Consider the following 21,692-nt stretch of genomic DNA (forward strand, 5'->3'; position numbering starts at 1 on the left):
CGCATAAAAAATTCGAAAACCATTATGATTTTTATGTATATTGTAAAATTCATATATAATTATATTAGAAATAGAAATCCTAATCGTTTGGATGAATGGGCCGAACGAAGGCGCGCAGCCCAATCTAAGACGGTACGAAAAGGCCCGTCCAAAACAACCCAATTCCTATCCTACGTGTACTGTGGAACCCATCTCCCGGATCTAGCGACCGTTCAAGAAAAATATAATCAAAATGTTTTACAATTTAGGATGGAGGGGTTCAGATTTCATAAAAACGAGAATGATTCAAAAAGATTCATTCATCCAACTTCATATTTGAAGTACCATATATTGATTGTAGCTGCAGATGTTTGTGCCATGGAATGTGTAAGATGTCAAAACATCAGACTGACTTCGACTGCATATCCTGCTTGCAAATTGCCGATAAATAGTTCAAATATGTGGTCATTTCAGTCACACTCTTCTTTGAGGATGTAAGGGAGCTCACTCCAAAACTTGGGGCCTATTATATCCATGTGTTCCACAACCACCTTGCTTCGAGTTCTTGTGACGGGATTTCCAGTATCATCCAACTTAACCACTTCTTCCACCTACAGGAATCAGATTGCATATAACACAAGGGTGAGTCAGCAGGAGATGTAATACCAGTAGGGCAATGGAAAAGGAATAGAAGAATGTTTTTGATAGTATATAGACAAATGTAACATGTCTATTGAGCAAATCGAGTATTAGAGACAAGTCATACAAAGGCTTATTTTAGTTTTGTCGAAATTTATGCACAAAAGTTATATATATATATATATATATAGAAAAGGAAAAAGAAAGTACAGGAAAACAGGAACCTATGAATTGGATCCTAATGACACCAAAAAAAAAATAATCCAGGAGACAGCTTAGGAGCTCAACATACTAAGATCTGACAACTAATAGTTCGGAAAAGAAAATTATTCCTGAGAAAAGAAAAATAAGCCCAAAACAAAGAACAGTATGACAAGATTGCTGATGGAACTACATAAATAAAAAATGGCAGCAGCATCATTATTGGTGAAGTTGATAATGACTCGATATGCTTAACCGTAGCGACAATAAAAAAGTCGTAAGTCTCAAATATTTGAGATTGACTATATAGATCTTTTGTCGTCGTTGAGATATATAAAAAGTCATATGTTTCGTTAAGTTCAGAATATTTAAATCTTTATTTATGGTTTCTATTAAAGTCTCTTTAGGTCTTCCGCTACATTAATCATGTCACCTTTTCTGACTATCATCTGAATGTCTCCTAAGCACATGCGCATATCATCTTTAAACGATTTCCCATAACAAATTGTTTAGTAGAAAATAAAATTTTATCCAAACATGTCACCTAGATCCTTTTTCCTTCAAACTCGGAAAGGACAGATAAATGGCATCAACAAACTGCTTTGAAAGGCCAACAAATGTATATCCATGGCAGAAACATTTAGAAGAATCTCTTAAAAAGCACATGCATCCCTCACAACAAGCTGGTATTCCTTTATCTAAACCAGTGAAACATATGCAGCAATAATTTTTTTTCGATGACTAATATGACAAGAGAAAAGAAAAAAAAGGGTATCCTCAGCGTAGTAATAAAAACATTTAATTTACCTTTTTTCTGTAAACACAAGATCCTTTTCGGAACATTTGAGGTAGCTTATCATAATTAACATTGAACTGTTGAAAAAGCAGCTCATTCTTATCTTTTGCTTGTGTGCCCTGTAAAACTACAGCAATATGAATTCTGAAACCATGTAGAAAATTTTGAGAATACATAAATCATTCCTAAATTACAAATATATTGTATGAGAAATATGAACAAAAAAGGGACTGACAACTTTGAAATCATAGAACAAAGAAAAAATAACAATTCCAACTCCAAGATATGCTAAAATTTTATAACTAAAATGCAAAAGATGAAAAAAGAACAATCATATTCTTTCATGTTTGTGGAATATTTCAAATATTTCCTGTTTCAGAAGGACAAGCTCATATAGCAATGATTATCATTAGCATTCAAATATCCAAAACATAATAACAAATGATATTTAGAATATTACATGCTTAAGCTAATACTTTCCTCTAGCTTTTACAGAACTTGTATAAGCATCATCAGGATATCAAAACCCAATACAAGAAGCCTAATCCCGGCTCCTAGAATTGCTGACAACATCTTAAGGCATCCACATGAAACTTATAGATACAAAGTACCTGATAATATGGCATCTCTTGGAATTCTTATAAAAACGAAGTCCACAAACAAAAAGTATTGTTCAAAATTGAATGACTAATGTTGTTAGAAAACATATTATGATATTCACAGAACATAATGAACCTGTCTGAGAGTGCAGTAACAAATGTGTGCTAAAGAAACTAATGCATCCTGTTAATGGGCCAAGATGGTAATTTAAATAAGGATACATCTCTTGAGGTTAACTCAAGCCAGTCATGATCAGTGAGTGGCACAAGAAGTAACCACACGATAAAGGTTCCTTATGCACCAGGTGAAAAATATATGATAGAGATCTCAATAGGGATGGCATGAATGTAATACTTTGCTCAATGTCCACAAGCTTTAATTTTGAATGGTGGCAAATTGTTTCATCGATGAGTTTTGCATATATCATGATTAATAACATGGATTAAATAGATTCAAGACCTTTTAGTTACAAAATTTTGTGGCCCAAAAGAAAAGGTAACAGAAGCATCTGACTGTTCTATAGATAATGTGGCTACAATAAGCCGAATTGTTTAATCCATTTACCTAAATTATAAACTCTACAGAAATATTATTTAATCAAAAGACTAATCATGTTGTTCACAAGTTCCCACAGTATAAAAGTTGTGCAGCTAACTTACAACAACACAGGAAAAAATGCTGAAAGAACAGGGGTCCCAAACCACCATGAGAAAATAACTGGTAAAGGAACCAATGCATACCTTTAGAAGTTCCTGGGCTTCCCTCTGTGTCTTTCCCGACTTAACCAACATCCAAAAACATGTATTATACTGATTGTTTATGTGACCTGCAAAATGAGATGAAAGTCTGGAAGTGAAAGTGGCTTCCCATGTTTGATTTATGCAGTAACTTCAACAGGTTTTCCCATGATATAATTCCTCCGTTAGTGCACTTACAGTCTACCTGCCTCCATGCCAGATAATCCTGGACAATTTTTGCTCTTGGGTAACATACAACTCGTCCATCAAAATAAGGGGGTCCGTTCAGTTCCTTGTGAGGAAAAAATTCTTTCCACTTCATCACGTAGACAGATGTGAAATAGGATACACTAAGTGAAAGTAATTTGCTGCATTGAGATTATCCAAAGCAACTGGTCACTGAGTGAATGTATAAAATATTGTACATGCACCAAAACATTTCACTATGTGAACGTGAAAATATTGTAAACGAAAGCAAAAGGAAGTAAGAGTAACCTTGACCGTCTTTGGTAAAACTGAGTAGTTTCCTTCCATATAAAACTGCAAAAAGGACACCTTAGGTGATTAACGAAAATCATACTGGATTAATCTAAGTCTTGTAATAGGATAATCAGTTGAAATGTTTACTTTGTGGTCTAAGATCTCATGAGGTTATTATGCTAAATCATTCTAGTTAGTGTCCCCCTTTTGGCAAAGAAAATGCACGGTGCATATTGTATACAATGCCTTTGGTTTTGCTGCATAATGAAGTCATGGATTTAAAGACGGAACTGCAGCTAGGAGAAGAAACAGCATCCTTTGATCATTTTGAATAGCAAAATCAAGCTCATGCAACAATGCTACTTGACAGAAATTTATCATTAATGTGATTACAAGAAAAACAAGTGCCCTATGTAGTAATCCGTTTATACCAAAGGTGATGCACACTGATGAACAACACGTAGGATTACAAAGAAATCAGAGACATGAAGTAAAGGCCGTACCTATATTCATCACTGACACCATATGCAAATACTATGTCAGGAAATTGTTCTAGCATAGAGACTGCACATGAGTTCATCAAATTCAAAGCATTCTCGTCATTGGGCTTTTCAAATGCATGTTCTGCAGAAAATCTGATCAAGAGAATATCAGAACCAAACATGGAATAACTATGGAATAAGAGGAACAACAGAGGAAAAGAAAAATGGAAAACCTAGCCAACTATTACCAAATGCTCCAAAGACATTTTGAACCTACCATTATCAGTATCTAACAAAAATGGACAACAAACACCAGATCGAATAGCACAATAATCAAATATCAAGAATATTTAATTATCTGTACACAATGAAAAATATAACCTATTAATTATTTGTTCTAATATAAGTGCATCTGGTCATGGGAAAAATAACCTGGTTAAACAGAGGAGGGACTTCAAACCATGGCAAATACAAAAGTTGGGTGTCAGGAATCAGGAACATGGAAGACTCTGCTTGAAGGATGTATCAGGCTACCTTATTATCTGGAGCCTTGTGCATAAGGCTACCTTATTTAGGTATTTGCTACACAAAAATAACAGAATCATGAAATCAATATTTCAATATGGAATTCTTTTTGTTATTTAGGTATCTGCCACACAAAAATAACAATCATGAAATCAATATTTCAATATGGAATTCTTTTTGCTATTTAGGTATTTGCTACACAAAAATAACATAATCATGAAATCAATATTTCAATATGGAATTCTTTTTGTTATTTCAGCATGTTGCCTCCTTTGTCCATTCTATTATTCTTAACTTATTAGATTTGTAATTCTAACTGAGAATTGTATGTCAAAGCTGTGCAACGCATGTTAGTATGGCTAATTATTCTGAAGTACAATGCAGTTTAAGGCTAGTTATTCTAAAGGACAATGTGTTAAGTACCCTTCACCAGTGTTATCAGCCAAGATACAGTAAAGGACTACTGGTCCTTGAGATTCATTACACAACTTGAGTAAATGTGATGACTATAGTCCACATTTAACTGACAATTGTTATTAGTCTGCTTAATTATCATCAGCTTTTGGCAGATTCCTAGTTGCAGAATGCATGCCACGAGCATAGTTCGTGCTTCCCTATATTTAGTCCAAAGACAATCTTAAAGTGGCTGAAAAATCTACAGACCTACAACTCAAAATCTAACATTTTAATAAACAAATTTGGCAGAGAATCAGAGTGCAAGTATAAAAACCATCATTTTGAGAGTAGAAACAAAAGCTATAAAGAAGACTTAATAGGCACAAAGATTAACTACACCCATACTAGAGTAAAAATGTACTCTGAAAAAGTTGCCTCACTGGTGAAAATGGCATCCGTCAATTCTGACAACAATCCAACTGGAGGGAGGCAGTCTGTCATCAGTTTCAAATTTCTTGACGTACTCATACTTGCTATTTGCCATTCGATTAAATTATCACCTAAAGAAGATGCCATCCAAAGAAGCTAAGATTAGTCCACCATATTAACACAAAAAATACGCTATCACCTTAACACTGTTGCTACATTAAAGAAGAGAGCAGAAACATATCATCTAAAAGAGATTTCACTGTGAACTTTCATCGAACAGGTGATACACCAAAGAAAATTGTGTTTCTCATAAGCATGAACCGGGGTAAGAGAGAGGAGGGATGAGCTGCAATGAACAAGGAGGAAGAGAGAGAGAGAGAGAGAGAGAGAGAGAGAGAGAGAGAGAGAGAGAGAGAGACGGGGGGTTCGCCGACGGAGACACAGCGTTTAGGGCACGAAGGCGGCGATCGGCATGACTCAGGCAAGAGCGTGGGTCGAGTTCAACCGGGGCACGATCTAAGTATTCGCCTGAGCGCGAGTCGTGGGTGAGCGGACGAGGTGGCCGCCCGATTCAAATTCAGGCTGGCCGGGTGGAGTCTGAGTCGAGACGGCTGCCCTAAACAGCGAGTGCACATAAACAATTTAAGTATAATAAATAAACATGTCATTTTGCAGGCCACAGAAACAATTTAAGTATAATAAATAATACATGTTAAGTCGGGGAAGATTTTTAGCTAATATAATAGTTACAATAATCATAAACAATTCAGAATAAAAAGAAGACTTTTTTTTATTTTCTTTTTGATGATATTATTATCTCGGAATTCATTAGATGCTGCATGCATCTTATTGGTCTTCATAATGGTTGCTGCTTATCTTCTACATTTCTATCTCACCTGAAAACTACAAAAGGGACCTCCAAAACAAGCAGCAGTTCTAAGCCTATGATTTACCTCTCAACATGCTTGCTTATAAAGAGACAACAAAAAAGCAGCCAACAAAAAGGCAGACACAACCCATAGAGGATCTGCACAATCTAGAAAGACACAAAGACTCGAGAGTTCCAAACAGATTACAATGAGTTAGCATACCGGTAAATCTTCTTACACCACATTTACAAGATCGATATGCAATGAAGTCACAAGGTAGGAAGTATAACCTCGGCGAAACAACGAAACAACAAGTAGTAGGTTCAGGCTCTACACCAACTAAAATTCCAGAGATGTATAATCAAACCGTCCGGCAGAAGATAAAAATACGAGAACGAAACAACAAGTAGTAGGTTCAGGCTCTACACCAACTAAAATTCCAGAGATGTATAATCAAACCGTCCGGCAGAAGATAAAAATACGAGAACGTAATAAAACCGTAGTAAAGCTAGAACCATATATATTGTTCAAAGAAATCCATATATAATTGTCAACTCCAAGTCACACATTTCAATTTTAGCCAAAAACATTAACAATTGCACTTATCGTCTGATACAACTCAAACACGGAAGTGACAATCAAATTCTTGACTACTGCAGTTTGCAAGATAAAAAAAAATGCACATTATTCATACGCCGGATATGGGATAGCACTGGTCTGCCCTAAACCACTAATAATGCACAGAATTCTGAGATCTCAAGGCGACTATTTCCACAGTATGTGCTTCAATACTAGATGCAGAAACTTGGTATGAGAGGAACCCTCATGAGAAATCTGGAAGCCCATTTGGAAGCAGAAAGAAATATATTTTTGATCAAACAATCTCAGACATTGACTAAAGCTAAGTCAATCGTAAAAGATGTTTAAGTAAAGATATCACGTATCGATGACCACTCAGCAAAGCTTTGGATAGAGAGAAAACACCGAAACAAGGCATTGACAATTCCAAGTGGCAAGAAGGTCAGTAGCAGTGCCGTCTTATAACCTACCAACGACATCATAAACGTGTATCCAGTGGATGCAACTACTCCATGTTGAGTATGTCGACCAATAAATACTGACAAAACCCTGAAGATAAAACATGTCAAAAGCATCACCATGAACATAGGCAACCGACCTAGTCAGTCTTTTCATCCAAAACTGGAAACTCCATAAAAACTCATGTACTTGAATTTAAATAGTATTCCAAACATCTAAAGTCCAATAACTGACGGAACCAAAAGTACATATAAACACAACAGTATCCCTCTCCTCTATTACTCAATTCCCCAAAGCTGTATACAATATATGCTTTCCAAAGCATGAACCCAAATACAGCGTGAGGACCCATACGGGAACTTTCAACTAGCGTCTACAAGAAAACAACATGACATGGAGAAGGGGGTAGATCAGTTCTACAATTCCATCATACCAACAAAAATTTGCCCAACCAAAAATAATAGCACATAGCACGATTTTCCTAATAGACACTGTCTTAATCTTCCTATATGGATGTATGATTCCCCTTTAAATTGAACATATTTGCAATAAACCAAGTGAACAAAACTCACAATGCCATAATATGAACAAACAACTTGAATCTGCTAGAGTTCTTGCAATTGCTGATAACATGTTTGCAATGAGATGACCAATTGAAGAAAAATCACAATGCCATGATACTAACAAATAATAACATGAATCTGCTAGAGTTCTTGCAATTGCTAATAGCATGTTTGCAATGAGATGACCAATTGATGAAAAATCACAATGCCATGATACTAACAAATAATAACATGAATCTGCTAGAGTTCTTGCAATTGCTGATAGCATGTTTGCAATGAGATGACCAATTGATGAAAAATCACAATGCCACGATACTAACAAATAATAACATGAATCTGCTAGAGTTCTTGCAATTGCTAATAGCATGTTTGCAATGAGATGACCAATTGACGAAAAATCACAATGCCATGATACTAACAAATAATAACATGAATCTGCTAGAGTTCTTGCAATTGCTAATAACATGTTTGCAATGAGATGACCAATCGAAGAAAAATCACAATGCCATGATACTAACAAATAATAACATGAATCTGCTAGAGTTCTTGCAATTGCTAATAGCATGTTTGCAATGAGATGACCAATCGAAGAAAAATCACAATGCCATGATACTAACAAATAATAACATGAATCTGCTAGAGTTCTTGCAATTGCTAATAGCATGTTTGCAATGAGATGACCAATCGAAGAAAAATCACAATGCCATGATACTAACAAATAATAACATGAATCTGCTAGAGTTCTTGCAATTGCTAATAGCATGTTTGCAATGAGATGACCAATCGAAGAAAAATCACAATGCCATGATACTAACAAATAATAACATGAATCTGCTAGAGTTCTTGCAATTGCTAATAGCATGTTTGCAATGAGATGACCAATTGATGAAAAATCACAATGCCATGATACTAACAAATAATAACATGAATCTGCTAGAGTTCTTGCAATTGCTGATAGCATGTTTGCAATGAGATGACCAATTGACGAAAAATCACAATGCCACGATACTAACAAATAATAACATGAATCTGCTAGAGTTCTTGCAATTGCTAATAACATGTTTGCAATGAGATGACCAATTGAAGAAAAATCACAATGCCATAATACTAACAAATAATAACATGAATCTTCTAGAGGTCCTGCAATTGCTAAAAACATATTTGCGATGACCAATTAAAGAAAAATCATAATGCCATAAAACGAACAGGCAATAACTTGAATCACAATGCCAGCTGCATAAGGCATGAAATCAGCAAGAAGATGCACTAGGAACAATAACATCAAGGTAAACACAATACAAATAGATTCCAAAAGTCAATTAGACAGACGGTATTAGAGCCAAACAGACATCATAGATTCACAGAAGCGCATGTCCGCTATATATATATACGTATCGCTCGCCCGCGGTTCGTAAAGCGCTAACCCTAATTCCCCTCATACCCTTCTTTGACGAGGACCGGGTCAGCTGCCGGGATCTTGACGTAGCCCGCCTTCTTGGGGCTCTCGTCGGCATCCTCCTCGTCGTCGCTGTACTCATCGGACCCGCAGATCTCGTGCCGGTGGGTGACGAGGGACCAGGCCAGGCACATGGTGGCGGCGGTGAGGGCGCCGCACCCGACCCCGAAGAGGAGGCCGACGACCACCACGAGGATGTCCTTGGCGCGATCCTGGAGGGAGCTGAACCCGAGCGCAGCGGGCTCGCGGCGACGGAGGAGCACCGGCCGGGGGATCATCGCGGGGCGGGGGTCGCGGTGGAAGGTGCGTATCGGGGCGATGATGCGGTACACGGAGACGAACCCGGAGGTTCGGTGGAGGCCGGGGAGGGCGTCGTCGTCGGAGGCGGTGGTAGTGATGGTGTAGGTAACGAACACGGTGTTGCAGGGGTGGAACGGGACGCCGGGACGGGCGTCGGCGTAGGCGGAGAGGAGGGAGAGCACGGCGAGTAAGAGGGCAGCGGCGGCGGGGCCGGTGGCAGCCATTGCAGGATCGGAAAAGGGCAAGGTCTCGAGAGAGAGAGAGAGAGAGAAAGATGTGCAGAGGCCACGGCGTAGGCCACGAGTTTTACCGTGTGGTTGTTGGAGGATGACAACATTGGGCCGGATGAGCCGGTTGACCCGGCCGGTTTAATTGGGCCGACCCCGAAGATTGCAACGCTAACATGCATTATTAATATTATGATGGATGTCACCCCATTTCGCCCTCCTAATGTTTGTATTAGCCATGCCCTTCACCTTAACCCTTATTGCATCTTTCATTATCTTCTAATTAATATGACGTAAAAACTTGATTATAGATAGTAAAATTATATGATCAAATCTCATTTCATCACATCTAAGAATGACAATGGATAACATAGATTATGCTGTCGATCAAAAAATAGAAGAGCAGGTGGTCTCCTCATATACCAAATGATACCGATTTGAGCATGTTCTCCATCAAGTTTCTCTATCAACCACGCTAGATTTGTCCCTTCCTGATATGAAATCTGAAGCTGTCTACTGCTGGTGCAAATTTGGATGTTTGATCACTGCAGGTGTCAGATTCTGAACTAGATTTGACTGTCCAGGAGCAAGCAGTCTCACGCTCTTTACAACTAGCTCTAGCTCTGTTCCTGTCTCTTTCGACCTCTCACTTCCCACTGCATGATCTCGAATCTACTTTCAGATTCATAAACTAAAATCCAATTTGCGCTCAAATCGCTGTGCTACGTTCCGAAATCATCCCCCTCTTAACATATCATGAAAGAAAGAACATGAAAGGCAGAATCATGGAATGGTACGGTCGTGCATGCAGTGGATTTGATGCGAAAGTGCTGTAGAGAGATCGATGTGGTACTACGAGGAAGAGGCATATGTCCGGGGAAATATGCCTTGGCCGGGGGCGAGGATGCTGAGGGGATCGAACTGCGCCTTGCGGGCCACAAACCGGTCCCAGTGCCGGCCGAAGTGATCCTGCCATTGGCTCTGGGAGGGGTGGCGCGCCAGGTACTGCTTCGCTCCGATTCGGGGGTCCGTGGCGACCTTTGCCACGCGACGGCGGCGGCGGAGGAGGTCTCGGAGGCACTGGGCTGCGCAGGTGGCCGGGTTGGCTGACCGGAGCACTCCGACGATGTACATCACCTGCTCCTCCGCTCTGCCTCCCCCGTCAGGCAGCACAGCCGAGCTGTTCGCGTCCCACCTGGAAGAGAGGTATTAGCTCCTACCTGAACTCCACTGATAGCTTGAATCGGCGAGTGCTGCGAGGGTATGTGGGCAATTCGGGGAAGCAAAAAGGGAGAGTTCTTTCTTACTTGTCTCTTAGAAGTGGGTAAATGAGAACAAGGCCTTCGAAGTCAGTCGGTGAGATGTTATCCAGCAGCAAGTCTTTGAACTCTCTGATCCCAGACTTGGGCACAAACATGTTGAGCCATGGGTGAGCCACCTCCCACAGCCCTCTGCTCCTGAGGCTGACCTCCTCCATCCTGACCCTGTTGAGGAAATCGAAGTAGGAGACTTCCACACCGTAGAAATGCGAAGGTATATGGCTCATCTTCCTCGAAATCTCGGTCGCGACCTGAAAGGAAAGAAGCACATCAGACCTTCCCCATCACAAGGCTTTGAGCTCAGAGGAGGAGGAGGGAGTGGTTGAGAACGACTGACTTGCTCCACATCTGTGCTCTCGACTTGGTAGTCATGGATGGCAAACTCGATGCAGTGGTACACTCTGTAGTTGCTGCCGTTGCTGTCGAACTCCGGGGTGAACTCCAGATGAGATGGGAAGGCGACGGATGAGCTGTGGAGGGACTGCTCGTTTAGGAGGATGAATCCCTCGACATAGTCCACTGCATCTGGCATTGCAACCAACAGTTCTTGGTCCTCGGTGAAGGTCTCGAAGTCGTCATAAAAGGCTCTGACCCACTTCACCTAACCATGCCAAACCACTCGGATTGATCAGTGAACTCGAGGATCAGAGAGAGGGAAAAAGCTGCGAGCTTTTTGGAGTAACCTTCGGAGGAGCATCCTGGAGCAGGATCCTTGCTCTCGTTATGATGCCGAACTGGCCCAACCCACCCAGAGCCGCAAAGAACAGCTCCGAGCTTTCAGTGGGCGAGCATGTTACTTGCTCTCCTTTACCTTCAACATAGAACAAGAAATCAAAATCTACTACGCTCTATCATCATAGGAGGGGGGCACAAGAGATTGCTTTTGTTGTTACCTGTCACCACATCGAGCTGCAAGACATTGCTGATCTGAGGTCCGTGCTTGAAGGTCTGGCCACTGATGCCGCCATTAGAGAGAGTCCCACCGACGCTGAGGTAGAGGTAATCGGTCCAAGACCTTGGAGCCAGCCCAAACCTCAAGCTCTCGCGTAGCAGCTCGATCCAAAGAGCTCCACCACCGACATCAGCGTAAGAGGAACCGGACTCTCGTCCACGTTGGATGCTTATGGCGGAGGGCAGGGAGTCCATCTCGATGACAATGCCGTCGAGGGCCTGAGCTTGGCCATCGATGGAGTGGCCTGCTCCTCTTGCTGCAACTGTGACTTTACTGAAGGATGAAGCAGAGAGAAAGCCGAGGAGGAGTGAGATCTCTTTTGGGGATTGGGGTCGAAGGACGGCGGAAGGGGAGTCGAACACGATCCTCCCGAAGTCCAAAGACGAGGTGTCTGTGGTCTGGTGGAAGTTCAAGGGGCCAAAGTCCATGGGGCTCTGGATGAACTTGCATGGTGAACAGAGAGCTATAAGAAGAAACAGGATATTGACTCTGGTACAGAACAGAGCGAAGTCCATAGAGGGAAGAACTTAATATTTCTTTCAATTTCTTCTAGTTCAGAGAGGGAACATGAGAAGAAAAAATTGAACCCACAGTGAATATGAAGCTAGTAAATGACCAAACAAAATGGAATTTGAATAGGATCAGATCCAATAAAACAAAGGAACTGATAACAGTGTTTTCTTGACTGGATTTCACCTGCAAGAATGCAAAGAAAGGGAGCTCATTCAACAAACAGGCCATCAAATGAAAGAAAAGAAGCACGCATGCAGAGAAATATAATTGGAGAAGAATGAAGAGCTGCTGCACTAGGTGGGCTTAAGTAGGAAGCTAGAGGCACCCTAGCTGGGCTTTGAGGACAGGAAGAAACAAAGAGCAGCAGCAGCACCAAATGATCAGAGAGAGAGAGAAGCAGGCACATACCAAGATCAACCCATGCAATCTCTTTACCTGCATGGCTGATCAAAGTCCTCCGCTGGACAAGCTCTTATGCGAGGGACCGGTACAATGAAGGGATCGAGATGGAACACGCCCTCTATAAGGGAGCTGGAAAAGCAGATAGGAACAGAAGTCTCCTGGTGGTGATGACAAGGGCAGAAGGATACATCACTCACCACTCTTTCCATGAGGGCATAAGCTACATTTATAGGAAGGCTGTGGGGGCAGGACAACTGTAGGTCCTGGCTGCGAATCTAATGGGACCCAAGTCCTGATAGAACAGGTTGCATGTGAGTCTCATCTCACCTTCCTCTCTCTAGCTTGCACACAGACAAGTGGCCTTCATCAACAGGCTCCTGCTGATGTGAGGAAATCTTACTGCGGGGTTGGACACGCAGCCTCTCTCCTGTTCCACCATCAATCTTATCCTGTGCTCGATCCTTCTTTTGTGTTCATGATCTAAATAAATCACACAGACCAGATATCACTGATGGAGATGGAGGAGCCACCCGCATGATCACCCAATGTGAGGGAATGTGGTGTCACTGATGAGATTGTTGGTGGCCCCCTGAAACTGCGACTCCACTTGTTACTCCGGCTGACCATAGTCCTTGCTCGGGTGGCTTGGATTTGCCCAGTGAAGGAGGCAGGAAGGAGAGGACCAGGAATCAAATCTTTTGCAGTGGAGTATGGTGGAGAGCTGTGGCGATGTCCTCAGAGCCAATGATGATGATCGGCGGTGCACCACACACCCCAAGGACGGCAGTGCCCATAGATCGCGCGGTGCAATCCGTGAGCCCTGCGCAAATGGCAAACGCCACCAGCCACCTTTTTGTGGGATGACTCCACGGTTCAGCTCCACCCTGCCCACTCTACTGTAGCTTTTCCATGATCTCCAGGCTCAAAAGTTTCGTGGCCATTCCTTTTCTTGTGTTCTACTATGCTGCGTCCCTCCACATGCAGCAGCCATGAGATAAAGAATCCCTGCAGGAAAGCAGCAGGGAAGAAGATGGGAGGATGATATAGTGGGCAAACTATTTGAGCAAGAAAGAAAAAGAAAGGAGAAAGATAACATTAGCCTGTTGACTACCTTTTCACAAGTAAAGAAGCTTGTCTCTTCTCTGCAGCAGGATTCAATTGGCTGGTGTTCAACCATAGCTTGCTTGAAGTATATTCCTCCTAATTTCTGTCTAGGAGAAGAAGACTCCACCTTATGTTCTAACGTCAAACCAGGATTGCTTGCCTCCTAAAAGAATGAATTGGATATTATGATCCTCTCTCCTTGAAAGTGCCAAAATTACTTGGATATCCCCACTGTCATAGTAGAAAGAGCAGTCATATACTTTTCACAGTCGCTTCAGCTTTTGGAACCACTCAAAAGTTGGGAGGATGGAGACCTTCACTGGGCCCAAAGAGATTGAGGCTTCTAATAGCTAACCGTGAATGGCCACTCAACTGGTGGTCCTCATCCTACTTGCTTTCACCAGCCATTAGAGATGTTAATGATCTAATCAACTATGTGATGCTATGACCAACAAGATCAAGCAAAACTAGTAGTCAGAAAGCATAAATTGGAACTAATGTTTTGTGCATCAATCAATCAATCTAAACCAACCTTTAGCGTGTCTTTTCCTCTTGGTGTGCACAAGGAGGGAAATACTGCATTAGCTTCCCATCATGCAGAGAGCTCTTCAGCTCCCACTTTCTCATCCTCTGTTTCTTTCTCATAGCAAATTGATTTCTTCTTTCCATTCTGTAAGTCCTCATGCCATCTCTATCTATTTCCCTTCTCTCAATATTGCTTGAAGTGGGGCAAATTACTGAGCCGGATGGCTCTTTCCTGATACTAAACTGAGATTTTACAAGGAGAAGCAGAAGCAACACTTGGGAGCCATCATTCAAATCCTTCGAGCACAGAGAAGAGCACGGCAGCCAAAAGTTTCTTTGAGCACTGAAACGGTCCTCCATGCTTTTGTTTTCTCTCTTTAAGGAATGTTCCACTCTGCATGAGCTCCACCAGCGACAGTGGAAAGACCCTCCCCAACTTGTTAGCATGTTGTCTCATATCATCTTGATTTCCTCTGGCATCTTTTCTTTTATATATTATCTCTCTCTTCTGCACCCATTCTTGTTGGCCAGATAGCCCATGTTTTCCTCTCTTACTAAAGGATCGAACTTGTGAGGCCCTTTCTTATCACGAGCTCGACAGCAAACCTACTCCTTGATATGAACCCATCCAGACCTTAGAAGCGAGTAAACCGTGGAAGGGTCATGCACTGTGGACATTCCCAACTTGGACCTGTCAGTAGTCCTCCTGCTAAATCTAGCCATCACATGTGCCCTGTTCTTGTTCATGTGCCGATGTGTGTGGCCTCAAGTTCCCAACTCCCTCGGCATGAACAGTTGATCTCGCCGGCCAAACCTGTGCACTGTTCACGGGACAATGAACATGGCAACTTGCAGGCAAACCCCACAGCCGATCTCCCTGTTCCTCTCGTGCCATGCTTATCTTGTACACCGTCAGCGCAAAGAAGGTGGCAGTGGCAACTTGCAGAGCTGGGAGCCTGAGACCGTTCCTGGAGTCAGACCTCGAGGATGAGAAACCTGGCATTGATTAGAGTGACAAGTCAGTGACATCAAATCTGGTTGCAGGTCGTAATCTCACGACGAGATCGAATCGAAGGTGGGTCATACACAGGCATCCGATGGCAGCTACATTGTCCGAATCATTTGTATATAACCCTGTGTAGAGTCTCAGAGGCAATAGCTAACCTTGTCATGTGTCAACATATTATCAACATCCTCGGGCACGACAAATAATGGAAATTTCTACACTGTTCGACGAGAAATTTCCACTGATAGTCCCCCTGTTTGGGATGATCTTGTTAGAAACTCCTCACCGGTGTAAACCTGAACAACATGAGAGTTCTGATTCAACTAGCTTATTCAAGTAGATGTTGTGGTAGAACAATTTGGGATTTTGCAGTTCATTGGAGCGAGGATCTAAATACTAGTTACTTACCGTAAACTGAATGATATGAAAATATATATGGTTACTTACCGTAGAGGAGGAAGGTGCATTCTGCCGATGACATGGAGCTGTGCATTGTGTCAACGACAGGAAATTTAGGATGGGAGAAAAGGCAAACAGCAACCGCTCTGATACCATCACGATCAAGTTAACATCACCATGTCTGAAGAAGAGCAGAGCTCACTGGAGTTGCAGACTCCTGCATGGTGCTGCTGCACACCACAATACAAAAGAAATAACAACCATTTCATTAGGTCAAAGTTAAGTTTACCTTTCAATTTGAATCCAGATTTTGAATCCAGATTTTGCTGAAGCTAGATTGCTTATCAGAAAATGCAGTCACTTCTCCAGCTAAAACAAATTTGTGCCAGCAAAGTTAAATCTCTTTGTAGAGCTTAAAGAAATCATCTTCCCAAAAAGATGTATACACTGATATCTACATATGAAATAAATCTAAATAATATAAATGACAAAGATTTGACATCAGGACACCATCAAAAGCAACATTTTGCCTATAAAACTTGGTAACCATATGTTGTTCAAGGTAAAGAATCCTGAAGCGATCAACTCTGATATTCCTAACCAGATAAAGTCATGTTGGACTAGTGGATGATGTTGCATATTATAGTCTCCCAAAAGGATTGCAATCAAACCGATCAACTGACGAAAACCCCATTTATGGATAAAGAATTTGGATTTGAGATCAGATTAGGTAATTTGTCAAAATCAAGGCAATTCTTTTTAATTTCTGAAAGATGAAAATGACAACAATATATATTGATCAAGGCAACATATTGACCACAATATATATTGTCAACACCAGAGCAATCCTCTTAGCCTCGATGCTTTCTGGAAGTCAACTTTTTCTATGCAATAAAATAGAGGAATATCACAATCCAACATAATGTCACGGCAAATATTATAAACTCTATGACAGATTATTATTCATTGCCAAAATGATCAAAATTCTTTGATTAGGATAGTCAAAATAAATCCCAACAAATTGGAGTGATAGAGACTATTGTCATTTAATACTGCATCCAAACCAGAAAGAAATGATTAAAGACTTCAGTAATCCTCAATCTTCATCAATATTAATAATAAACAAAAGTAATAAGAAAAGAATGCCATACCATTAAATGGCATAAGCCACTGAAGAAACCTCGGACATAGTCTTATCTTCATTAGAAACCAGGCTTTGTTCAGCGGCTCGATGAACATGGTTTTGATGTAATCTGTAAGATAAATTTGTGAAGTATAATCTCAATGGTTCACAAGAATATTTTCCATGACATGATATTGCACTGAACCTATTCATTCATGTCCAACTATAAATTTCCTCAAGTTGGACATTGCAGATTAGTGTTATCTGTAGTTGCTCTAGCCTGTAATTCGTGTTCTATTGCTAATTTAGATAAAATAAGACAAATTAGCTAGACTGAATAACTCACTAGCTCTTCTAAACCATCATATAAATTCACTTCTTTGCTCTTCTCTAGTGGTAAAGGATGAGATGCTACTAGAAAAGTAAAACACTTTCGAAGGAAGAATAAATCCACAGATTCAGTAGTGTCTATCAGCCAGCTAGGGCCAACTGAAGGTAGCACATCATGCCAAAGTGTGTCTTGCTCAATTCGTCCTCATACTGTCCATGTTATTGATAAACTAAGATGTAAAGAAAAGGGGGAATTTGAGTTGAGCCTGAATATAACCAAGTCATGTACACAAGGGTCAATCCAGACCAGAAAACTGCATTGGCCTAGCTCCAGTTGTGTTTAAAACAAAAGAGGAGTAATTTTACTGATCCAAAGAAGCACCAAGAAGAATCAAATTGCTAACTCTACAGCGTGCAATTCATAACCTTACCCAATTAGTTAGTCGTCAGAATCATTGAGGGGTATGTTCATGGTAGTAAGTTATACCAATTTAACAGAAAAAGCAGCATTGATTCAGGTGCTCCCTTTCTCACTGAGAAATCATGCACTCCATGTATTAAAATGCCCTTCCACATCAGATGCATCAAAAGTGAAAGAACTCTGTGTCAACCATGATCTTTGGATGATACCAGCTGTTATAATTCACCTTTTTTTTATTTTCACAGAGAATCCATTAGTTTTCTCTGTGAATTAGTTTTCTCTGTGAATGTGAAACGTATCTCTTCCTGTTGAAATGGCTTCGTCAGATCTCTATTGATTCAGGTGCTCTCTTTCTCACTGAGAAAACATGCACTCCATGCATTAAAATGCCCTTCCACATCAGATGCATCAAAAGTGATGGAACTCTGTGTCAACCTTGATCTTTGGATGATACCAGCTGCTATAATTCACCTTTTTTTTTTATTTGCACAGAGAATCCATTAGTTTTCTCTGTGATTGTGACACGTATCTCTTCCTGTTGAAATGGCTTCGTCAGATCTCTATTGACATAAGCTGCAGCCACAGCCTCCTAGTTCTAGCATCAGCATCAGCTTCTCCTTCAGCTTTCAGACTGCCCAGCCTCATAGGCGGAGTCTGATCAGGGTGCTGCTTCTGACCTCATACCTTCTATTTCAACTGAGAAAATTTTACAAGTCAAATTTTAGGTACGAGGAACAAGATTGAGATATTTTGAAAAAAGCAAGTTGAGTTTATCATCCGAAACTTGAATGCATTTGTATAAGGTCATCAATATTGATTCTAAACTAATTGTTTCTTTTCTAATATAATAAAAAAGACAGCACACCACATCATTAATGTTCAATCACCTAAGTTTGAAATTCTTCAGTACAACATAGATAATAACAAAAGCATTTGCAATTACCAGGCTATCTTCGCATTGTTGCAGCACCTTTTGTTTCTTCTGCCTTTTTAACTTGTTTTGTCTTGTCAAATCAGGATTTTTTATGAAACTTGGAACAAACCTATGGTGGTAGAAGTTCTAGAGGTACAACTTCTTCAATGGCATGATCAGTGAACTACAATGAGTAATTTGTTATATGGAGCCAAAGAACTACAATGGTACAACCTAATGATTATGTGCAATCCTGATATGATTAAGTTGAAACCATGTTTAGTTACATAAATATTTAATGCTGAATCTGCAACAATCATTGCAATTTCTTCATCGATAAAGAAAAATAAATTTTGAAAATGAATACTTGGAATAAATACTCTGGACGTAAACAACCTTTATAGGATGGGTAGGAAAAGCAAAACATATTAATATAAGTTTATACTCCAAGAATTAAGCATACATGCATCTCACATAACTAGACCAAACATGCATAACAAATATTTCTATCAAGTACTTGAATCATATACTATTATATCAAACATGTTCAATTTGTTTTCCTTAATTATATTCTCATATCAAATGTCATATAGTATGTTCTTCTTTATTCATATAAGAAAATATAATATCTATGCAATTCAAGTATGTGTTAAACCCAAGGGAATTGACCTCGATCTGTAGATAACATGATTGGAGTAACTGAAGTTAAATGTTATCTAACATTTTGGGTCATGAATTTACCACCCAAGGGTGCAATTCGATGATTACACATCACCGTTGTTCATATAATATCATAAATCAATCTATTTTAATGGAATCTTCTTTTTAATTGTCTTATTAAAGCTACTATGAAGTACAAATATTAATTTCATCTTGGTGAACTTATACATCAACCCTTGCTGGTCCAAAGGTATACCAACGTTAAACTCCATAATGAGGTACATGCCTGTAGTAAGAGAATTATCAAGAACTTAATTTATAATATAATAATATGTTTATAATAATCAATCATATACTGACACGTCAATTGCTACATACTTATATATTTTTATAAAACACATTCATAATTTAAAATAATTATACATGAATGAAGACTATAAAACAATGGCATCTAGGTTCATGAGAACATGTCATGCCACAATTAATATATACATGAATCATAAAATACAGCTGATATGCAAAAAATATAACATTTAATCATATTCAAATAATATATCAATATATATGCTTATCCAAGTTCCAATATATTAAAACCTCATACCAAAATTGCATAAATTTTTTTTAAAGATTTTTCATTCAACAAGCCACTTGCCTCAAATCCAAGCTATAATTTATTTACACAATTATCCAATCAAATCTTTATCGATAAGCAACAACAAATTCTTATAACTAGTTCTTTTTGATAATTGTGGTCTACTGCTTTCTAATGATAAATCATTCAATAATGGGACTGTTTCTCATCACAGAGTTCAGTTTCCATTTTATATTGGTTTAGTAGGATTTCCATTTATTCCTTTAGAGAGCATATATGAAATGGCCCTTTTAAAAGAGAAAATTAAGAAATAAACTTTTTGTCCCTGTATAAAATTCGTGAATGCCAGAACTACTCATCAAACAACCATGATCATGCTTTTTTAATTCCTTCTCTTTACAAGAACATCTATCTCAAGACCTAAACCTAACTTTCCTTACTTTAAGCACTGCTTTGGTGTTAACCAATTCCCCTAATGGCATTGTTAAAGCTTGCAGAACAACAATCTCATGAACAGAGTGGGCAAAAGAGAGATGTGGGGGGCTTTCTTGATTTTCCAATAAACCAAGAAAGAGAACAATAAAACCCTGGAGTCAATCAATTCTCCAAGAAGATATTCTCTTTTCTTCACCAAGTCCTAACATGTACTATACAATTGATAGGGCATATTCTGGTACCACCCCCCATGGCAACAGTTAGCAGCCACGTCAACGCCAACGCATAGCCTCAGGGTCGATATGGTGCATTGCATCAACGTAACACCTCGGACTCGGATGGGATGACCACTTGTTCCCACGCTGTCCGAGGCCATATGAGATGACGCTGCATAGCACAAAGCCACTATGGAAAGCTCGGAATGACATCGCGCGGCGTGGATGCGTGCAGGTCGATCGGCACTCGCACAGGAGGTACAAACCGACCGTCCGAGGAGTCGGCCGCCATTAACAATTCACGTACAACCGACCCTCGTTTGCGGGTATAAAAGCCAACCCCCTGATCGGCATGAGGGGAAGGACTTTGAGCATTCAACTGCCTCTTACTTCACTCAATACTAACTTAACCTTTGGAGGGATCGAGTCGAGAAATCCCCCTCTCGACCTCAGCTTGTGTGCAGGAGCCCGGCGACAAAGAAGCAGGCCACTCGCCAAGAAAGAAGACTGCACTCGGAGATGAGGCTCAAACTCAACCTGACCCGATGCTCGCTTCCGTCACCCGAGCATCCGCATGGATAACCTTATGCATCCGGGATTGGACCGAGCCGTGCTGACACCTCGGCCACGGCGTAAAGGTTCACTAACAATAATGACATCATCGAAGCTAGTAGAACAACAATCTCATGAAGCAAGAAAGAGAAAAAAGCTGGGGGTTTTCTTGATTCCTTTTCTTCCCAAGAAATGCTTCATTAAAGGATAACAAAACCAAAACCTAACTATTAGGACTGCTTCAGCGTCAACAAATTCCCCAAGGCTCTTTTCATCAAGCCCTGCTCGGTACTATCTATCCAGTGACATCGTTAGATCTAGTGGAACAACAATCTCATAAACCAGGAAAGAGAAGGAGATGTGGGACGAGAGTTCGAGATCGCTCACCCAAAAACTCGACCTCGATCGGCGCGGCTGGAGACCTCTTCGATATGCTGGCGGAGAACGATGCGAAGTCCCGACGGGGCTTCCCCCACCATGGAACCGATCGCATCGTCTCTGTGACGGGTTCGCA

The 21,692-nt window shown here is 40.4% G+C and overlaps 3 protein-coding genes across 8 annotated transcripts; all 3 read right to left on the reverse strand.

The window, feature by feature from the left end:
- Positions 1-281: 281 nt before the first annotated feature.
- Positions 282-5,902, reverse strand: LOC135680666 (tRNA(His) guanylyltransferase 1-like). 2 transcript variants are annotated; one of them, XM_065194754.1, is made up of 8 exons: positions 5,684-5,902; positions 5,276-5,395; positions 3,936-4,067; positions 3,448-3,492; positions 3,151-3,320; positions 2,956-3,041; positions 1,627-1,734; positions 282-590 (listed from the first exon to the last, which is right to left on the reverse strand). In XM_065194754.1, the coding sequence occupies exons 2-8, from the start codon at positions 5,377-5,379 to the stop codon at positions 450-452; spliced, it is 786 nt and encodes a 261-aa protein (XP_065050826.1). In that variant the 5' UTR covers positions 5,380-5,395; positions 5,684-5,902; the 3' UTR covers positions 282-449. The 2 variants fall into 2 exon arrangements, with proteins under 2 accessions (XP_065050826.1, XP_065050825.1); XM_065194753.1 differs by lacking the exon at positions 5,684-5,902 and having other exon boundaries at positions 5,257-5,389.
- A 3,082-nt stretch (positions 5,903-8,984) lies between these two features.
- Positions 8,985-9,783, reverse strand: LOC135680668 (uncharacterized). Its single transcript, XM_065194755.1, has one exon. The coding sequence runs from the start codon at positions 9,712-9,714 to the stop codon at positions 9,160-9,162; it is 555 nt and encodes a 184-aa protein (XP_065050827.1). The 5' UTR covers positions 9,715-9,783; the 3' UTR covers positions 8,985-9,159.
- A 223-nt stretch (positions 9,784-10,006) lies between these two features.
- On the reverse strand, positions 10,007-21,683 carry LOC103993903 (cytokinin dehydrogenase 3-like). Of its 5 annotated transcripts, none has more exons than XM_065194750.1 (11): positions 21,566-21,683; positions 17,822-18,507; positions 17,089-17,190; positions 15,986-16,167; positions 14,015-15,834; positions 12,937-13,908; positions 11,930-12,684; positions 11,720-11,847; positions 11,374-11,637; positions 11,025-11,287; positions 10,007-10,912 (listed from the first exon to the last, which is right to left on the reverse strand). In XM_065194750.1, exons 7-11 carry the CDS (start codon positions 12,501-12,503, stop codon positions 10,570-10,572), a joined length of 1,572 nt encoding a protein of 523 aa, XP_065050822.1. In that variant the 5' UTR covers positions 12,504-12,684; positions 12,937-13,908; positions 14,015-15,834; positions 15,986-16,167; positions 17,089-17,190; positions 17,822-18,507; positions 21,566-21,683; the 3' UTR covers positions 10,007-10,569. The 5 variants fall into 5 exon arrangements, with proteins under 5 accessions (XP_065050822.1, XP_065050821.1, XP_065050824.1 ...); XM_065194749.1 differs by having other exon boundaries at positions 14,015-15,528; positions 15,697-15,834; positions 17,089-18,507; XM_065194752.1 differs by having other exon boundaries at positions 13,231-13,908; positions 17,089-18,507.
- Between the last annotated feature and the right edge of the window lie 9 nt (positions 21,684-21,692).

This window comes from Musa acuminata, chromosome BXJ1-8 (genome assembly GCF_036884655.1).
Source record: "Musa acuminata AAA Group cultivar baxijiao chromosome BXJ1-8, Cavendish_Baxijiao_AAA, whole genome shotgun sequence".
NCBI classification, from domain to species: domain Eukaryota; kingdom Viridiplantae; phylum Streptophyta; class Magnoliopsida; order Zingiberales; family Musaceae; genus Musa; species Musa acuminata.

What these genes read in the sequence shown, in the direction of transcription:
- LOC135680666 (XM_065194753.1), bottom strand. Translation starts at nt 5,363, where the DNA reads ATGAGTACGTCAAGAAATTTGAAACTGATGACAGACTGCCTCCCTCCA. An exon ending in GGCATGGAGGCAGGTAGACT is followed by an intron (nt 3,042 to 3,150) that starts GTAAGTGCACTA and finishes CTCATTTTGCAG; the next exon opens with GTCACATAAACAATCAGTAT. An exon ending in AAGCCCAGGAACTTCTAAAG is followed by an intron (nt 1,735 to 2,955) that starts GTATGCATTGGT and finishes GTAGTTTTACAG; the next exon opens with GGCACACAAGCAAAAGATAA.
- LOC135680668 (XM_065194755.1), bottom strand. Translation starts at nt 9,714, where the DNA reads ATGGCTGCCACCGGCCCCGCCGCCGCTGCCCTCTTACTCGCCGTGCTC.
- LOC103993903 (XM_065194750.1), bottom strand. Translation starts at nt 12,503, where the DNA reads ATGGACTTCGCTCTGTTCTGTACCAGAGTCAATATCCTGTTTCTTCTT. An exon ending in GCAGCTCGATGTGGTGACAG is followed by an intron (nt 11,848 to 11,929) that starts GTAACAACAAAA and finishes TCTATGTTGAAG; the next exon opens with GTAAAGGAGAGCAAGTAACA. An exon ending in AGAGCACAGATGTGGAGCAA is followed by an intron (nt 11,288 to 11,373) that starts GTCAGTCGTTCT and finishes CTTTCCTTTCAG; the next exon opens with GTCGCGACCGAGATTTCGAG.